Source organism: Plectropomus leopardus, chromosome 6 (genome assembly GCF_026936395.1).
Source record: "Plectropomus leopardus strain MGB_pleo_1.0 chromosome 6, ASM2693639v1, whole genome shotgun sequence".
Taxonomy (NCBI): Eukaryota; Metazoa; Chordata; class Actinopteri; order Perciformes; family Serranidae; genus Plectropomus; species Plectropomus leopardus.
The window spans coordinates 33859783-33880239 of NC_142181.1; the positions used below are offsets into that span (position 1 = coordinate 33859783).

The 20457-nt window shown below is 38.5% G+C and overlaps 1 protein-coding gene and 1 long non-coding RNA gene across 4 annotated transcripts in view; one reads left to right on the top strand and one right to left on the bottom strand.

Moving 5' to 3' along the window:
* The window catches only part of LOC148189445 (uncharacterized), a 156992-nt gene that overhangs the window by 105113 nt on the left and 31422 nt on the right, over positions 1 to 20457 (top strand). The gene's annotated exons all lie outside the window — the stretch shown is intronic.
* The window catches only part of eml2 (EMAP like 2), a 48092-nt gene continuing 33503 nt past the window's right edge, over positions 5869 to 20457 (bottom strand). For all 3 annotated transcript variants that reach the window (XM_088079315.1, XM_088079314.1, XM_088079316.1), the window contains exons 6-22: positions 19984 to 20113; positions 18837 to 18986; positions 16692 to 16761; positions 16380 to 16490; positions 16114 to 16209; positions 14418 to 14552; positions 14182 to 14281; positions 13601 to 13755; positions 13194 to 13319; positions 12936 to 13067; positions 12723 to 12790; positions 12164 to 12252; positions 11939 to 12036; positions 11498 to 11585; positions 11237 to 11332; positions 10458 to 10588; positions 5869 to 8111 (exon numbers count right to left, since the gene is read on the bottom strand). In XM_088079315.1, coding sequence (XP_087935441.1) covers positions 7989 to 8111; positions 10458 to 10588; positions 11237 to 11332; positions 11498 to 11585; positions 11939 to 12036; positions 12164 to 12252; positions 12723 to 12790; positions 12936 to 13067; positions 13194 to 13319; positions 13601 to 13755; positions 14182 to 14281; positions 14418 to 14552; positions 16114 to 16209; positions 16380 to 16490; positions 16692 to 16761; positions 18837 to 18986; positions 19984 to 20113 — 1898 coding nt within the window. In that variant the 3' untranslated portion in view covers positions 5869 to 7988. The remainder of the gene's footprint in view (positions 8112 to 10457; positions 10589 to 11236; positions 11333 to 11497; positions 11586 to 11938; positions 12037 to 12163; positions 12253 to 12722; positions 12791 to 12935; positions 13068 to 13193; positions 13320 to 13600; positions 13756 to 14181; positions 14282 to 14417; positions 14553 to 16113; positions 16210 to 16379; positions 16491 to 16691; positions 16762 to 18836; positions 18987 to 19983; positions 20114 to 20457) is intronic.

A 20457-nucleotide genomic window follows, 5' to 3' on the forward strand; every position in this document is an offset into this window, starting at 1 on the left:
TGTGAAAGTGATGTCCAGTCATCAGTTCTCATCTTGCTGGACCTGATTGCAGCTTTGCACTCAAAAATAACTTAGTTTAAATGCAGAGTTTCTATCAGGCTAAGAAAAATATATGTTGAGTAGTGATAACAGAGGCGAGTGGCACTCAATGGGCCTCATTCATTAATACCATGTTACATTTTTTCTTGAATTTGTTCTAGAGAACCTATATTTTTATGATCATGAATCAAACTGTCCTCCTAAGTTGAGAGCGTGTGTCTGTTCATCCTGATGGGTATAAATGCCCCGCAGATCTCTATAAAAGTGCATGAGACTGCAGAGCTGTGCATGCACAGGAGTTGAAGAAGAAGAAAAAGAAGAAGACGAAGACGAATAGAGAAAGTTTAGAGGATTTATGTTGCGTCCCATTCAGAGTTGGAGGTTGGACTTTCCAGGTGCACAACACCATACATGAAGAAAAAACATGTTTACACAACACATAAGGTAACAAATTAAATTAATCAAATACATTTTGATAAAGTTTTAAAATTAAAATTTTCACTGCTTTCTAGATTAACTTTTGTACAAAGAAGATCGGGTTATGAGATTGTTTGACGTAACCAGCCACCTAATAACGTTGGCAATATATTTTGACATCAACTTCCATGTGGAACAGGTTTTACTGAAGATGTATTATTGTTATTAAATACATGCAAATATAATTTTTGTTGCCTTTTAGTTGATTTTTTACCATTTACAATGTGCACCTCTGTGACCACAATGGATGCTGCCATTGTTGTGCAGAGTCAGACTGCTGAAGTTGGGGTACAGGGATTTGCCCTAAGTTCACAAGTAGGAACTCTGACTTTCAATGGCGTTTCATCGTAATTTTTCTAGTAGGAGGTTGGAATATCTCGACCTCCGAGTTGTCTGGAACGCAGCATAATTCAAGAATTCCCAACAATAAATATCTGATGAGGGACACCAAACATAAAAAAAAAACAAATGTAGTAGTGGATAGTGTTTATTTTTTTTTAAATCATTCTTTTTATAAACTATCAAAATAAATACAAAAAATATTTTAAATTATAAAATTACTATTGTAACTTAGTATGCATAGATTCTGTTCTTACTGAAAAACAAATCCCCAAAAAGAAAACATTAATCAGAATCTTTGTGAAAAATGCCTAAGTAAGTTCTGCTTAAGAATGGTTGGTGAATGAGGCCCGATGTCACAAAGTCACAAAGTCAAATTTAAGTATATATTATTCAGTAAGTATTCAGTGAAAAATGTGTGAATTTTCACTGAATCACTAAATTCTACTGTCCACCTGTCTGTATTGATCATCTTGGGTTTGGGTTTGATACCTTCTTCACAGGGAAATTAATCAAAGTGACTTTTTTCCTTGTTTTTTGGTGGAACTCGACTTCAGAGCATTGGCCATAGGTTTTTAGGATAAGATTCTCTGTCTGGATAGGTTTATGTTGTGTAGAATTTCTTTTTTCTAGTTGAAAATTAACACAGCAATGCAGATAATTCACCCAGGACCCAGTGTACATAGTTATCATCCACTATGCAAATCTGCAAACTTATACATTTTTTATAGAAATATAAGATAATGTGCAACAACTCTGTTATCTATGACAAACTGGGAGATGCAGAGATTGAAATAGGCAAAATATGTTCTCTTGACAGACAATTTTGAAGGTTGTAAAAGATAGTGAAATGCCTGATCAGCCAACACAGAACCTAATGAGTTAACCTGCAGTTCATGCTTTTCAGTTAGCATAATTGTAGAGTGAAGAGAGTGTAAAGTTGAGGGGTGTCTAGAGTAAGCTCCTGAGCCCATAATTCCCAGTTACTTACTTCATGACCCTGCCCTTTAGGATTGCTATAAGGCAAACCACAATTACCTTCTAAATGCCAAAACACCAGTGTTACACTTATCTTCCATCTTTGGCAAGGTATAGTGCCCTCCTTGGAAGCCCAAGCACTCGCTGTTTTCCCTCCTTGTCCTCTGTGTCACCCTCTTTCTAAAGGTCGATGTTTATTGTGCTAAAGTTTAGGGTATCGTATGTCTTGTGCTCTTCCTTTGCACTGTATGGGAAGTCCTTTTGTCCTTGTTATTTTGTCAGTGCATCCTGTAAAGCTTCCGAAAGCTACTGAGACATATTCTTGTTTATTTCTAGCTGTATATAGCAAGTTATTCTGGTTGAACATACAGAAGGAAATTGAAAAGTTGTTCCCATGGAGTAGATGAGATGAGATAATATTGTCGGCTTATGTGGACGAGTCTTGACCTAAAATCAGACTGCCAACAGCAAGATCTGTTCATCTGTTTGTGTAAACTTGTATCTTTCCATTGACTTTGTGTGCTATTGCCTCTAAAAAAGTTGCTTTGATCAGCCTATGCACCATGCAGGGGAGGAGCTAGATGTAAACCTGGGATGCATGGTCCCCTTGGAAGATTTTTTTTTTTAATCTCCAGTTACAGGGGGCACCCACTTAACCAGCTGAACTGCTGGGCACCCCCTGAACATGAATTTTTTAAAATCTTTTAAAATCTTGTTTAGAGTGGACTGTCAAGTGATGGTCATGTTTTGGTTCATTGTGATGATCTGCAGCCCCTCATGTTGTCCAAAAAGGTGTTGACAGACAACAGGCCATCGTACCCACAACATCAACGTGACCTAACCCTGTTCATTGGATAAACACTGGGAATCTTCCCCCTTGACCTTTGACCTCTGTCTCTCCATCTCTGCAATCCCTCAAAGACAAACACACCTTTGTGTGGCTTACCTACACATCATCACTCTTTGCACAACACATTCCCTGTTTATGACAGTGTTGTACCAGATCCTTTGACACCTTCCATAACCTCTCTGTTTCAGTCAGTACTCATGCTACCTTTCCCAGCATGCCTTTCGACTCTCCCCGAAAATGTGCCTGAACCTGCTGACCTCAGCTACAATTATACAATAGGGGACTGCACATAGTTCCGACAGCTCAATATTTTGAAGCCCCGTTAGTATGACAATTGTCCCATTGGACCGTAAGCCCATTTCTCCAAAAGTCCACACTCCCGGCAGTTAGAGAACCCAGTTTCCAGAAAATAATATTCCCGTTGTCGGTTTCTGTAAACCACAGAATATATAACATTTGTCACCAGCACTGTGATGAATACTGTTTTTGTTTAGGCACAAAAAACACTTTGTTATGGTTAGAAAAAGGATTAGTTTTGGCTGAAAACACCCACGTTTGGTAGCACAAAAGTTGCTGGAAAAGCAGAGACAGTTCGGTGGCTCACAGGCCACCTGGAAACACAAAAAATGTTCAGCAAACATACTGGGATTGATGGCTCAAATGCTGCTGGGAAACACCGCGGAAGGGCGATAAAACCGCCTGGGATTCATGACTCATAGTGCTGGAAAATGCAGCAAGGGGTCAATAAAAAACACCTGAGACCGATGGCTCAAATGCTGCTGGGAAATGCTGCAAAGTTTTAATAAAACCAACCGGATTGGTGACTCAAATACCTCTGGTAAACTGAGAAACAGGATTTCGGAGCAGTAGCTGGATGTTTTGGAGATAACAGGCTGTTGGAGAAAAGGGACATTTTTCAGACTAACTGGGCTTCTGGCCGTTGGAACAATGATGTGGCTCCAGACACCATGTGGGTGCACAGCGATACAGAGAGAGTCTTTTGGGTTGCAGCTCTAAAAGCAACATGTAGCAATGCATCCTGGTCTTTAGGCTGCTGTAAGAAAGACGTTGATATCTGATCCTCTTCAATAGATGGTCGATAGATGGAGTGTGTGCATGTAATTATCCCCCGTGGTTTGTATTCCCATGATTATTCTGTAGTCTCATTGCAGGTTATTAGTATTATTAATTATTGTATTATTAATTATTGCATAAGTATTTACAATGTGTCAGGATCGGAAAATAATGGAAACTGTTTTCTTCTGATCACTCTCGCTCCACGCCAGATACAGTGGGGAAAATGGCCCAGAGAGAAACAATATGAAGGCAGCTGAAGGTGTTTTACTAGCAAAAAAACAAATAAATTATTTATTTTAGGAACTGGCTCTACATGTTGTTTACATGACACGATAAACCCACATACATACTGCTGCAGGTGCAAACCGAACATCCTTGTTTACGGTGCACCCGTGTAGATCACCTTAAGTGACCTGATATTTGAACCAGCAGCCTTTGATCACAAACTGAACCTCCTCTAACCATCACACACACGTTGACTGTGAATAGATTGTAGATCTGTCACTGTGACATCCCCAACTCAGATTATCACAATGTCCATGTTTTTACTTTTAATTTACCACTATTTTTAAACAGAAATTAATTTTCAGCTCTTTCAAGAACTGAGAACAACAGTATTTATTGTATACAGGAAGACATAAACTAGACATCAGGTTCAATACCCATGTATCAATTATAAACCTTACTTCACCAGTATTTCTGATAAGGGGCAGAGAAAAAACACAATTCATAAAAGTGAAAGAGATTAAATGTTTATTCATCGAAAAATGGAGTATATACCATGGGTGTGAAATTAAAAGAGAGTTAAATAGATAGATTATTAGTTATTTGATTAATTCAAAGCTGATTTGATTAAAACAGTCATGGTCTGATCAAAACAGGGCCATGTTTTATTATTTTTCCCATCTTACATTTGTCATTCACAAAACAAAATTGACATTTATCATTCAAGAAAAGTTGTCTCAAGAAAAAGAGCAACAAAAATTAATTTAAAGAACTGAAGTGATTAAATGCTTACAAATTAATAATGGAAGTGATGGCGTATGTGAGTTGAAAACAGAGTGATAAATTATTGAAAGGATTGATTAACTTGTCAACCATCCATCATTAGAACTTACAACATTCATCGTTTATAGGAAGAAGAAGGAAGAATCTACTAACGGAGAACGTTTTGGCTCTTTTCAACCAGCTGGAGGTGTAAGCTTGGCTGCTGGCGGGGGTCTGCTCACGAGCAGGGGGGTGAGCGAAGGCTGCTGGTGGTTCTAGTAAGGAAACACTATTCACCTGCACACACTCTGGTGATGCATAGCTGGTTGAAAATCAGTAAAGTTTTCCTTTAAAAGCTAAAACTTGATCAGCTAGTCGGTCGGGGTGGGTTTTTGATAGATTTTGATTCGATTTTGGGGAGAAGTGTTAGTGGGAGTTGTGAATGATGAATGGTAAACGAATGATTCAGTTGTTTTTTCACTCTGTCATTTTACATCCATTACATCACTTCGGTTATTTGTCAAAATATTTTAATTAATTTAAAAGTAACATATAAAAACAAACATATGAACCTACACGTAACATGTACAAAAAGACAAAACAAAACAAAAAGCCGGACTGGACAGAGATAAATACATCAATATTTACCCGATGACAGAAACAAAAAGAAAAAATGACTGAATAGCAAAACTAGGTGTCGAGCAGCAGGATCTTCAGCTAAGAGATGCGAAAATTAAGATGTCTAATTACTGGGTCCCAGGACCTCTCAAATTTGTCCTGCAAATTTGTCCATCACTTCCATTACTACTTATGCATTTTAATCACTTTCATTTACTTTCAAATATTTTTTGTTACTCCCTCCCTTAAGACAACTTCTCTTATACGATAGGTGCCAAAATTGTGTCCTGGATCATGAATGTGAGATGGGTAAAATGATGAAACATAGCTCTGTTTTCATCACACAAGGAATATTTTAATCAAATCAGCTTTAAACTAATCAAATCAATTGATAATTTATCATTCTTTTTTTAATTTCACATACAATTTCATAACCTCAATTTTTATCTTATAAAGTTTTTGCGTCTTCCACCCCTCATAAAAAGAAGACAAAGAGCCTCCAGTCAGTCATACTTGGGTAAAAACTTTATTAACAAAACAGAAGAAGGCAAAGCACAGCTCAAGCTCACTTCAACAGCACAGCAGCCTACATTACCTTTCTGTCAATCGCTAAAAGTGCCACAATAATAATATTAATAACAACATCTATTATTGTTACAGTTAAATATTAAAATTACACAGCCACTTGGATATACTGCATAATATATAAATTTACTCTATAGACCTTTGCGACATTAACAGCATCTACAGGTGGAGGACAGCCTCGGTCATGCTCATTCTCTTGCATTGTAGCGCCATCTAGTGACAGTTACAGTAGTACAATCAGAAACACAGCAGCTCCAGAGATGGGGGACAGGTGAAATGAAAGGTTCGGGATAAAACAGCCACTTTGTACCCTTTACAATCTCCAACAGCAATCTGTAATACTTAAAATCTGCACCGTAAGAGGTTGGAAATCAGGCTGAGGGATGGAGGGAAGTCTAAGTTAACAAGGCAGTGGGGTTATACGTTGTAGTAAGGGGAATACCACCCATTTTAGAAATTTTAATACAATCTTTCTTTGCCCCAGGACAGGTCAATCACTTCTTCCCAACATGCATCTCTTTTTCATAAAGCTAGAAGCTCAGCAACAGAAGCACTGGTTTTCATCACACCTTGACTTGGTTACATTCTGCACAGCTTTATCACAAGTTGGAAAGTTTATCTTTGCCGTTTGTGGCTTTAAAAAAGATCGGTGCATGCTAACAAGATTCGGTTGCGCTCACCTTGGGGTGCAGAAATGACACAAATTCTTAAAGAGCAATGTAAGTTCACATTTTAGCCCCTAAATCATGCACACTTAACATCCCAGCCTACCATTGTACGTATTAGAAATGTATTAGAAAATATATTTTGATTTTTTTAAGTTAATTTTTTACCTTAAATTGCCCGGAAGTGTGATTATGACAGAGAGTGGTTGGTCTCTTTGGCGACGTTCACACTGCAGGCAAATCATATATGTTCCAAAACAGAACACATTTGTAGAAATCCAAAAAGAATCGCAATTTAAACCACCTCCAAATGTTGTTTAGATCAAATTTGCAAAAGATTGTTTTTTTGTTTTTTTTAATTAAAAGAGGTTTTTTTTTTTGCTGCTGCCAGACATTCTAAAATATATCTGGACATGGCCAAATAAAAAAACCTTTTGGGGCTGGCATTCTGAACAAGGCCTATATTTCTGCCCTGTGATAGTCTAGTGACCTGTCCAGAGTGTACCCCTCTTCTTGCTGAGTGTCAGCTGGGATATTTGTTCCAGCTGCTTTTGTGAATATGATAAGCGGTTAAGGAAACTGGATGGATTAAATCAATTACAGTGATCAGTGATTCTGCATTATTTTGTCAATCTTACATTCTTATCAGGTGGTGAAGCTGATCTCGCTCAGACTGATTTGAGAAGTCTGTATTGCATTAAGTTTCAAGAATCTTCTAACTGGTTTTCAAACTTTCTGGAAACCAGTAGCTGCTTGTAAGAGTAAGAAAAACACCTCAAAATATAAATATAACCCAAACTGTGCAGTGTGCATTCAAAAATGGCAAACAAAAGTGTGAAGTGTACATTATTTATAAAGAAGAAGCTAAAAGTTGCAAACACTTGTCCTTTAAAGTAGGTGGATTTCCCGTTAAAGGGGGTTAAGATACAGTTTAGGCACAGTTAGAACTAATGCTAAATCACAGGTTGACTGAGTGGTCACAAACCAGTACCTTAAGGCTGGTTGGCTTTGCAATAGTTGATTTTTTTTGGAACAGTTGTGATTCACTTCCTGCATGGCAACTAGTCATTTTCTCTACATTCTAGTACAAACAGCAGGACACTAAATAATATTCCATTTACTACAATGATACCAATCATCTCATTCGGTGTGACTTGTGGGTCAGGTTGTGTGTGTGTGTGTGTGTGTGTGTGTGTGTGTGTGTGTGTGTGTGTGTGTGTGTGTGTGTGTGTGTGTGTGTGTTTGTTTGTTTCCAGTAGGCACAGTGGAGAGACTGCCCCCTGGTTGCAGGAGGATAAAACAGTGAAGAGGTGGCAGGCGTCAGGAGATGCTGTACCGCTTGTTTGTGGGGGATTAGAGATGTAGGTGCGTAGCTAGACCACCCACTGCAGAATGCTGGTGTCTTTCCCACCAGTGGAGATCAGGTGACTGTCATCGTGCAGGAAGGCAACGTTGGTCACGTGACTGCTGTGGCCACCGTACTCATGGCTTGGAGCCTGTATGTCAGAGCGAGACAAAGGGAGGACATGAAAAGTAATGAGTTAGTCAGATGCTAAGTGGTGAAGTCAACAACAACAGAGTTAAATGTTAATTTCCAGTGTGTAAGGTTTCAGGGAATATATAGGCAGAAATGGAGTGTAATATAATATGTGTGTTTTCTGTAGTATATAATCACCTGAGATAAGAACTGTTGTGTTTTTGTCAGTTCAGAATGAGCTGTTTGTATCTGCATAGGAGGCAGGGCTTGTTCTATGGAGATCATCATGTTTCACTGGCATGTTTCTACAGTAGCCCATTGGCACTTCGGAAAAGTTTCAGCTGATTGCAATCTGAAATCCTTTGGACTCAGTCCTAAACAGTGCTCCTTTAACCCTCTGAAACCCAGATCGACATCAGTTTCTTGTGTTATATTTGAATCCCTTCTGCAAGCCTTTATACCTTTAAAATGTGATTTGATTGGTTTGATTTCTTTTGCTGCTAAAAATACAACTAGCAACTTGGCGAGAGATGCCCTGAAAACTGCAAAAAATTAGGAAAAGCTGACAAAAATCAACTGAAAGTTAGTTTAAAAAAAGAAAAAAGAGAGAGAAAATACTACAAAATGATTATTTAATTGTAATTATTATAATATAATTATATGATAATTATTATTTTATTAATTATTGAAAGTTAATTACATTTAAAATTTTAGCACTTTTTTCAGGCCATTTCCTTTTTTGTTTGTTTTTTGCTTTCTTTTCCTTTCTTTCTGTGGGCTGATTTCAGGTCATTTTCTTGTAATTTCCTACTAATTAGACAAAGACGTTGTCTGCTGCAGCATCTCGGAGCTGCAAGGCACTGGTGCAAACAAGTTCCCTTTTTATGCTGGCATCAGAGGAAATTCCTGTCAAAGTTGGAAAAGTATATCATCTCCTTGCATTACATGTTTTTTGTTTTGAGATTAAGCCAATTTTTTCCGGTTTCAGGAGGTTAAACTGCTTTATTTTGTGTCACTAAGGAAAAACGCTTAACTTCACAGTTGTAAATATCTTTTCTTAAAACAACTGGTTAGAGTGATAGTTCTTTCTCAGATGAATTTTAATAACAAGAAATAGACATACATTTACTGTCCCACGAAGGATCTCCTAACCCTTCAGATTTATTTTATGAGAAACTCCAAGTCTGTTCAACACTGACAGTGATACTAAAGCATCTGACAGTGACAGAATGTGCATGGAGTGCAACTCCAACTGACTTATATTTTAGTTACAAAATGTTTGGGAGTTATAAACAATACCAACTTGTAACTGTTTACAGCAGCGAGTTTCTGTGCTAATGGCAGCCAGTCTGAAAGGGTGATTAAGTTTACAGCTCCACTTTAAATGCCTCTGACTGAAAATTTGAACTTGTTAAAAGAAAATAAAAACATGCTGTGAGCACTCAGTAAAACACCTTGTTAGAAATTGTGCATGTTATAGGCCTGGTGGTGATCCTACACCGAAAGCCTTGTGGCTGAGTACTTAGTTATTTTTGCTGAGCTTTCATTGTGTTTTACAGTGTTCATCCACGCTTTATCCCGATGTAGGGACAGAAGAACAGTGTGGCTGCTTGGCTCAGGAAGTGTAAAACATCTAAGCAGAGCAGAAAATTGTCTAAAAACGATTGTGGGATGAGCTGTTGGAGAGCTTCTGCTCAGTAGTCGGGTTTCCATTACAGATTTGCACAAAACTTAAGCGATATTTTCAAAATGTTAATTAAGCACAATTGCGAGGCATTTCCATTGAGTGATGTTATACAACTTCTCCTCTGGTGATAACATTCCAAGAAGCATGGGGATGGATCATCAAAACAATGGCAGGTTATTTCTATTGCAGCCACCACACTAGCCGTCATTATTTCCAATCCAAGGCGACGTAGGCGTGTAATGTGAGCAGTAATGGAAAGGCAAGCCCCTTATACGTGGGAGTGGCCACATATGAGGGATTTCTGGGAGGTGATAGTTCACGATTTCACAGAGGAATTGTGAATTCAAAACTTCCGAATGATCCGTTGAACTTTTGAGAACTTGTTGCACCTGCTGCATCATGAGGGAGCCAGTTCCTACCAACAGGCGCATAGCCATAGCATCATGTGACCTATAAAAGCCAAAAAATTGTTTCCATTGCAATTTTGCAAAATATGGCTATTTTGAATTGTCTGAAATACCACCTCATGTGAGTGTAAAAACGTTTTTGCGATAAATGGGAGTTTTTTTAAATGACGTGTTTCTGTTAGGTGTATTTTATGTTTGCAATTTCAATCTGCACAATTTAAGGGTTAATGGAAACCAGCCTAGTGTGTGAATGTGAGTGAACATGACTGACCCTTGGTTGAGAGCAGGGGAAGGAGAACAAGTGCACTTTGCCAAAGTCATCAGCAGAGGCCAGCAGGGATCTGTCATGTGACCTGCACACGGCATTGATGTCTGTGCCGTCTGCTCCGTCAGGCCAAATCCCTGAGAGAGAGAATCAGTGAGAGGGTGAGAGAGAAAACAGCCAAACATTACATTCCTCTTCATGTTCTGTTTCAGGCTGCAGCAAAATGCAGAATGCTGTGCAGTGATTCAAAGATCAGTCTGGACATTTCTCCAACAACAGAACTGACTGAACTGAATTTGACTTTGTCAAATTACGCAGGTTAGTCAACGTTACAAAATATCAGGGTATCATGCAGCAAAGGGCTTAGGCTGGGGGACACAGCCTCTGTACACTGGGTGCCCTCTCTATCCACTGAGCCACCAGGCGCCTGTTTGATACAATTTTTCAGGAGGATTTGTATTTTCTAAAGAAATCATTTGTTTGTTTTGATGACAACTCTCACTCCCTCTGTGCTGTTTGCTTGTTTATTTGGCACCAACACCTAACATAATATAGTGTAGTGTTCACGATATTTATGGTGGAAGGAAGATCATGCATTTTCCCCAAGTTACTCAGGAGGCTCAGAGCTAAATATTTGTAGCTGTGGGGAGGGCCAAAATTAATTCATTAATAATAACAATAATAAAAACAATAACTTTTTTAAAAACATCTCTCCAGCCACCCCCTTCCTCTGATAAATAAAGTGCAATCCATTACATGATCAATCGTGAGTTTTATCGACTTACCAAAGGTGTTGAAGCCCAGAGTGCAGGTGGAAGTGGCCCACTCCTGGTTGCGCACTGTGTCCATGTTGGTCACATGTTTACCACTGGATGCCTCCCCTGAACAAAAAACAAAAAACAAAAAAGTCATGCTGTTTGATTTGTGCAACAAGTCAAAATGTTGCTTTAACATTTTGTCTTTGAGATATGAGTGACTGAAGTTTAGATATTTTAGCATTAATTCTTACAGTGGCAATAAAATAAAAGACAAGAGGGAGAACGTACAGAAGAGGATCTCGTAGTCTCCTGAGTTGGTGACGAGGTACTGGCTGTCTGTAGACCAGTCCAGATGGGTGACAAAGCTGGAGTGGCCCTTGGGAGAGGGAGAAGTTTATGTTGCTTGAATAGTAATGTCACAGAGCATTAGGGTTTTATTCCAAACAGTGTAAACTGACATTTCAGTGTTCTGTTTTAGTTGTATTAAATCTGTGAATGGAAGAAGTCAGGGGCTTCTTGTGATTCATCTGATTCAGAAGGGAAACTTTTATTTCAGTGATTCAAGTTCAAATTACGTTTAACTATAAATAAATAATAAAGCTTAAGTAGTACAGTTGTAAAAAAACAGAGCCCCCAAACTGCTGCTAAGGCTCACATGAGTACAAATATTTTAATGCTTTCAGACCAGTGAGATATGAATTGTGAGGCTGCTCATTTGAGGATACTTACAGTGCATTTCCCCACGCGACTGTACTTTCGGCCATTCTCGGTCACAGCGTAGATGTAAACAAAGTTGTCATGGGAAGCAACAGCCAGGAAGTTACCGTCTAAAGGCACAAGAGTTAACATTGGTATTAGCAGAATCAATACAGCACTGAGACATGTTACACCAGCTGTGTCGATTGAAGGTCTTTAATCAATCAGGGTCGATGATGTGATCAGCTGACGTTTTACCTGGAGAGTACTTGACGTTGGAAATGATCTCATCGCCGTCTTTGTGCATAGAAACAAGATCCCGGGTGTCAGCGTCCAGCACCAACCACCTGCAACACACACACATACACACACACACACGTCAGAAATCTGTGACAAATACCCTTCACAAGTTGTTATTTGTCAGCAGCATGTCTTGTCCAAACGACAAACACGTACTCGATAAAACAGAGAAATTCTTATTCATTTATTAACTTAATTATTACTTATTTATTTATTTACATGTTTACTTGTTTTTACTATCACTACTTAATTTTTATTATTACTACCTATTTACTTATTATAATTATTGTCACCATCATCATTATTCTTTTTAATTATTACTTTTTACTTATTTATATATTAAATAAACTAATAAATCTTACTAAATGAATACATCTGATAATCTAAATGAATCTAATCAATCAGTAATTATTTTTGCAACGTTAACAGCTTTTCAAGACTGCTGCTGTAAAAAATGGATCAATTATCATCGTGCTGTGTTAGTGTTCAGTTTGTAAATTGTAACTTCGAGGCTGACCTTCCAGTCATGGTCCCCACAGCCAGAACGGCTCCACTGGGATGGAAACCTACAGACCTCCCTGGATCCTGGAGCAGGGGAGAGGATGAATTAGTTTCATTTCTTTATTATTGAAGATCAATTTGTGCAACTGTTTTAAATTCTTTGTTATTCTAGTGCTGTCAGGTCAGTGCTTAACAACCTTATGTTAAAGGCACAAAAAATTAGACTCACCTCGATGGTCTTGCTCCAGAGGGGCTGATGGGAGTTGGTGTCCCACAGGTGAACCTGTTTGTCCTGCGAGCAGGTGACAAACTGCTCCATGGAGGGGTGGATGTCCAGACCCCACAGCTCATCTGTGTGACCCTGAATCACCATTAATACAATGTGGTCACAAAGATAACATGTTTGTTAGCACATTCCACTGTAAACAAAATGATCCCAGTGTGTTCTTCGTCAATCACAAAAATGTGTGTCAGTGTGTGTGTGTACCTGTACAAGAGGAGTTAACGTGTCAGGGAAGGCAGCTCTCACGATGGCGTTCTTAGTGGTTCCTACAAAGAGCTCTCCAGGTTTTCCTTCAGCCAGAGCCCGTACAGGACCAAGCGACTCACCCACCTAAAAACACACACAGCACAGACTGAGAAAAAGGTGTCATGCTCTTGTTAACGCAGCTCACACACTGTATGTATCAAGAAAGAGCTCAAAGAAAATAGAACCAGGCCCAAGCTGTTTAGACTTAAAAGACTTAATGATAATGTCAAGATAGAAGATACTATATTGTGTCTCAATTCTACCTTTTTAAAGGCCCCAGACATGTCAAAAGGAAACTGATTTTCCCCTCAGAATTATTCTGACTTTGTCCCTCTAAGGGACACAGGACACCACGGCTCCCTCACCTCCATCTCGGCTTGTTTCCTGTAGTCGTGGTCCCACAGCACCACCTTGCGGTCCTTCCCTCCTCCAGACACCATGGTTCCGTCCTTCAGGACACAAACAGAGAAAATCCCGCCCTCGTGGGCCCCAGACACCACCTGGCTAATGCGATTACCACCTGTCAATCAAAACAAACAGGAAATCAAAACACAGACAACGGATGGATCTTTTTGTATTTTCAGACTTCTGAGTAGGTAGGAAAAACAACTAAAAACTGTGCATTTACGTCACCTGATGAGCCCAGGGGACCTTTTTTTCCCATTTGTTTACAAAGTTGTGAAAAAATTAATTATCTTTTCCCAAAACAAAAATGTGTTTTAGTAGGTAACACCAAATTGTTAAGGCTACGTTTTAGTTGTGATCCGTAACAGGCAAACTGATTTTATTTCTTTACATATTGCTTTTCAAACATCCACTCATGTTCTTACATAAACAGCACTGCTACATTAACATCTTCATGCTTTAGTGAGCAGTTTTTTATTGTTTGAAGACTTAAACATCTTTGACAAAAGGTCAGAATGATTGTGCTTCTTTTCTTTTCTACCTTTGGCCCAGACATAGATATTTCCACTGGAGTCTCCTGTGATGGCATCTCCATTCTCAGCAAATGCCACACATAACACATACTTTGGCTTCTCATGTTTCTAGAGGGACAGAGACATACAGAGAAAGAAAGAGGAATTTATTGCATATATTGCTGCTTTTGTTTTAGCTAAGCTTTAAATAAGTGTAATTCAGTGGTTAACACTTGAGGTCAGAGGTTTCTTATGGTGGCCGTACCTCGAACAGGCCCTGTTTCTTGGTGAGAGTGTTGCCCTCCATGGTCCAGAAGTTAATGTGAGATTTTCCGCAGGTGACAATCAGGTTGGCATCCATGGGATGAAACACAGCGGCCAGCACAGAGTCATTTGAGCACTGCAGAGACAGATGATAACATGTTTAATATGCTTTCTCAACCAGAATCATTAAGTGGTTTCAGAAGATTTTGTAATACTGCAACCATTTCTGTCCATGCTGGAAATCCAACTGTTTGGTAGTAAAAGGGCAGGTACATTTGTGTTCTTTTCCATGTTTCTGAATAAAAACTCCCACTCAACCATTTTTTAAAAAAAGCTATGACATAGGTCCTTGTTTTTGCTAAAGTTAGCTTGTGGCCAGCATACTCCCAATGTGGAGAAGCTGACAGGAGTTACAGGGCACAGAGGCTAAACCTGCAGCCCTTCACCAAAGATAAGTTGAGCTACGGTTACGGCTCGATTAGACCATTTAATTGGACTACTGTCCTTGTCCCAGTATACAAGCACCGGGGAGAATCGATTAATTGTCCGAAGTCTGTTCGACTCCTCCACGGCAGGTGGCGATATGCTACCTTTCAGCCAGCTGCAATTAACCTATATTATTTATACAGAATATGATATAGACCGAATCACAATCACAACTATTTTTTACAATAACTTTCATGTAGAAAACCGTCAGGTCACATACATATAATCAAACAACACTGAGCAAACTCTGCCTTCATTGATTAGTTTTAAGCCATCAAAATGGGTTTAAGCATTAGCCTACGCTATATTTAGAATATTTTCACAGATTTACTTTGCTGTAAAACAGCCCTTATCGACGGGGATTTGAAGCCATTGCATCAAAAACACCAGACTCCAGTGAGAATTTTACTCCACTAAATGGCGGAGCTGCTGCTCTACCGTGCCTCCATCAGCTGTTGTTGAAGGTAAAGAGGAGCAAATATTCAAATATAGTGAACACTTCAACTGATAATGATTTTTTTAGGAGGCTAAAATATGTTTTACTGCTGCCCCGTTTGCAGCAGGACATCGCTTAGCTTCTGTGCCGGTGCTGTTGGACTGTACTTTATTTATCAGAGGGTGGCTGGGGTATGACTTTTTTTTTTTAAGTAAATATGAAATGAACCTTTTCAAGTTGAATGTCCCTCACCTCAGCCAAAATTGAAAATACAAGTCCCTCCTCAGTGCTTACATTTTTTAATGCCTTTTGCAGCACCCCTTCCCCCCTCATGAATAACAGTCCCTATCCCTAATGACTGAGGGAGGCTGAAATGGTGATGAGGAGCACGCACAAAACATCTAGTCCAGTTTAAGTCCCACTGAGTAGCTTAATTTATAATCAGGTTTTCTGAGTGTGTTAGTGCGACTTCGAGAAATTCGGTTTAGTCCAATTTCAGTCGGACTAACATGTTTATATTTATTTTAAAAGTCCAGTCCAGTCCAGTCTGACTAACACAATAATTCCACTTTTTCAAACTTCATGTAAATGTACTGACTGGAGCCAAAAGTTGGAGAATGTTGAAAAAAAAAACTGAGTAGCAGTTGGCACCTTGTACGGTAGCCTTGGACTAAAAGAAATTTGAGTGGTTGGAAGACTAGAAAGGCACTATACAAGTGCAAGTCCATTAAAATGTGATCAGGATCAGGAAGTTACAGGTTAAGGGTCAGGGTACCTTGACGTCGGCCAGTTGCTTCTCCTTCTGCCAGTTCCAGACTGACAGGATGTGATCGTTAGCGTCATCCACAGCACAGAGGAAGGTGCCGCCGTTCTGAGAGCAAAATAAGGAGTTAGATCTCCAGACAGCAGAAAAGCAGTTACATGCATTTATAAAAAGAAACATAGTAAATATGAACTCTATTGTAAAACAACTCAGTAAGCGATTGAACTTTGCACAGTGTCAAAGCCTCTGTAAAGTGTACAGGACAGGAAGCTGCTTACCGACTTGGAGAAAGCCACACAGGTGACAGCTCTGTCAAACACACCCATCCCGATCACATGGAGCGTGTTGAGGCTCACAGAGTCCCAAACACGGACATGAGGAGCGAGCAGCTGAACACACAGAGATGAAATCAGTGTGAGACAGTGTCACACAAACTTTTTTTTTTTTTTTTTAACCATTTATAACTATTAAAATGTGATTATTGTGTATTTTTTTTCTTCTCTATTTTTAACTCTTAAGTAACCTTTGTCAAAATTTGAGTAAACCGTTGAAACTCAGTGGGAGAATGACAGTGATGGTTTTTATCGTACCTTTCCATCTTTAGAGTTTCCAGCCACTTGCCCCGTTGCTATGGTAACCATGTCAGGATGCACACTCAGGCTAAGAAGAGGAAATATAACTTGTAAGCTCATTTTAACTTTTTAACATTCCTAGCTTTTATGGAAAAATATGTGAAATCCCAGAGGAAACTCAAAAAACAGATTTGGATTCATGTAAACACTGAAAGGCCATCATAACAAGAAAATCTAAAGATCTACCACCATTTGTTACCATTTCCACAAAAGAAGCTGGTTTTTTTTGGCCTGTGATTTCTATTAAGCAGGAAATGTTTATTGCAATACATGAAAAAAAAACACAACATAAAAACTACAGTAGTTAACACAGTGTCCGAATCAGTGTTTGTTGACAATGACTTTCGGGTAGAAAACCTGTATGTCACATGGATAAAATGAAATAGTGCTGAGCAAATGTTGCCTCTGCTGGTTAGTTTTTAGCCACCTAAAATCAATATCAGTTCAAGTGTGCGCTATATTTAGAACATTTTCACAGTTTTATCTTGCCGTTAGACAGCTACATCTGACGGGAAACCGAAGCATTTAGCTCAAGACTTTTTCCAATGTGACGAGACTATCAGGTGATAATAATCCACATATGATGTATACTTAAACTGTCATTGTTTTTTATTTTTTTTATTTTTTATTTTTTTAAGGTGGCTAAAATACATTTTGTTGCATGTCCTGTTCACAGCAGTACATTAGCTTCTGTGCCAGACTTGTTTTCTTACGGTAACAAAGCAGCACAAAGCAGCACAGTACACAAAATAGGAGCAACAGAAGCATTAGATAAGTCCATGTTTAACTATATCATCTTCAAATGCTTCGGTTACAGTTGAAAATGACAACAGAAATAAACAGGTTTGACGATTTCACATCCCTCTGTAAGGCAAAACAACTGTCAGCTGTCTTCTCACGAATGATTGTTGGTAGTGTGATGTCATTGCTATTTGGTCTATAGCGAGAAAAAGAGAACTTAATATGATTTCATGGGAGAGGAGAACATGATTGCTTCCCTGAAGACATGAGTAGCTTTCCCAGCATGCCCCAGGAGGGGGATTCAGTTTATTGACATCCCAGTGGTTCCAGTCACAGAGCTCATTCAAGATGTCATCTGGTGCTCATTAGGTAAATCAAAAATTACATTCATGGTAAACACGGTCAGCTGCATGAAGCTGTCGATGGTGAGTTAAACAAAAGCAAGAATGACAAGAGATTGTTTTCTTGTATTTTTCTGCGTTTTGGAGTCACGAAGAAGCTTTAATGAATCAGTGAGGTGTGAAATATGTGAGTTTCAGGTTTGACGCAATAACAAATGTGGATTGATAAATATGAAATGCACAGAGCAATTATGTGTTACAAAAGTGCCAATGTCGTGTTGAAAGTAATTTTGAGTCACTCCTATGTTTACACTAGCGATGATAACAGATAATCAATGATCGGTTAATCAGTGGTTAAGAATTTAATCTAAAATGTAGAATTTAATCAATAAAATAAATAAATGAATAATAGTAAATCACCAATTTATTTTTTGTATATGTTTTGGTTGTTTTGTTTCATGTAAGCGTCTTTCAGTATTTTGTATTCTTAATTTGTATTCGTATTTGTTTTTCTTTTGCATTTCATATAAAGCTCCTTTGGGTACTTAAGCTAAATAAGATCCATCTATTATTATTATCATTTGAAAGGATATGCAATGCTGTCACATTATATTCAATATGTTGCTGTGAGCTTTGATTAAGGAAAAAACACATTTGGTATTGAATGAAATAAGCAACGTTTTTTTCTTTAAAAACCAATTAATTGATCATTAATTTTACCAATAATCAATTTAGGAAAGTGCTTTCAATTTGCAGTAGTTAGCTTAAACGATAGTTTTCATATCCTGCTGTCAACTCCCTCTGGTTGTTCTCTGTGCCCTGTGTGTTATTCTACATGTGTACTGCATATTGTATGTGACTAATGAATCTTTCAGCACAGCCTTTAATCAAAGGAGATACATGCACAACAGAACCCGGGTAGATGGAGGTTACACAGGAAGTGAGACATTAGTCTACCCGGACTTCATGTTAGATATCAAACACCTGGAAAACAGCTGTTATCAGCCTGGCGTTTTCTCACCATTTGACGTCATCGTTGTGGCCCAAGTAGTGTCTCTGCTGCTGCTCCTCTGTGTTGTACAGCACCACCACAGAGGCATTGAAGTAGACGATCTCTCCTGTGGGCAGCAGGTAGAGGTTGGAGCGGCAGTCACGTCCACGGTAGCCATACCTGGTTCACGCTTAAGTTAGGGAACAGGACCAGGACCGGCGAGAGAGAACATGTGATTTACATATTTTAGGTGTTAAGTTTAGTCATCAAGGTGACTTTTGAGGACTGAAGCTTATGCTGATTTTACAATATCTACGTAGATTAAGGGGAGACACTATAGGTGAATAGGGATAAACTTTTAACTAGCAGATATCACCATGAAACAGTCTCAGTTAATTTCTTACATAAAGACAATTATTTTCTGTTTCAAGTTCTCTAAAATTTTACATTTAAATGTGAAAATGAGGCTCTATCTGATAAAATATGCTTTTTCTGCATAATTTTCCAGAACAGGAATCTCAACAAAGGATAAAACCAGTCTGAAAATGTGTGTCTTATTTTGTTGACAAATTAGAATCAAATATTTTGACAGAGTTAATTTTGGATATCTCTTACTCACTTCATAAATCAGAAAACGTTTATAACAGCCACAAAAAAAATAAATAAATGTTCGCCACATTTTTGGAATATAAATGTTATATAAATCAGACTATAAATTATATATATACACACCCTTCAATTATAACCTTCAAAATATAGCTAGAAGTAAAACAGGAACATTTGGTGGGTTTAAGTATTACTTGTGTGAAGAAAAAAAGTTTTCAGAAATGATTTGTTTAAATATTCAAATGAAGCATAATGTAATTAAATATCCAAATGCATACATTTCTAAAACAGAAAGCTTAACCAAAGTAAACCTACATTTTTATTTTGGATGTTTTCTTTACACCAGTCGAAAAGAAGCAAAATAACCAACAAATCCCAAAAATATAAAAATGTAGTAATTACTATAGTCTTGCTATTAGTGAGGTTGCAGTGCATGTGTCCATTCTAGAGGTTTTTGAAGTCTGACACGGATAATAATTCATTTATTTTTCATTCATTTATTCACTAACTCCATCAAAGAAACTATTTCTCTGTCTATTTCTCAGTTTCCCTCTGTCAGTCTGAAGGATACACCCACTGCAGTTTGAGCTTGCGGTCAGGCAGCGCCACCTTTTGGTCGAGGCTGTAGCTTTCCCTCTGCTGGTCAGGGATATGCATGGTGACAGGACGACCTCGGAGGAACATCCTCACGTAGCCATCCTCTGGAGGGAAACAGAAAGCGGGAAAAAAATGATGGAAGGTTAGGTTAAGGGAAAAGAACACAGAAATAAAAGTCAAGCTGCAGAGACAGAGCGATGCGCGCATCTCTTTTTAGAAAATGACAGCACTCCATTAACTGAAAGTTGTGAAAGCTTAATCTCTATTTCGACACAAGGCAGGTTTCCATTACAGATTTGCGCAAAGTGTAAGCGATATTTTCAAAATGTTGCTAAAACACAATTGCAAGATGACTGCGCTTCCATTGAGTGATGTTCTGCAACTTCTCTCTCGAGAAAATTCCAAGAAGCATGGTGGTGGATGTTCAAAACATTAGCAGATTTATTTC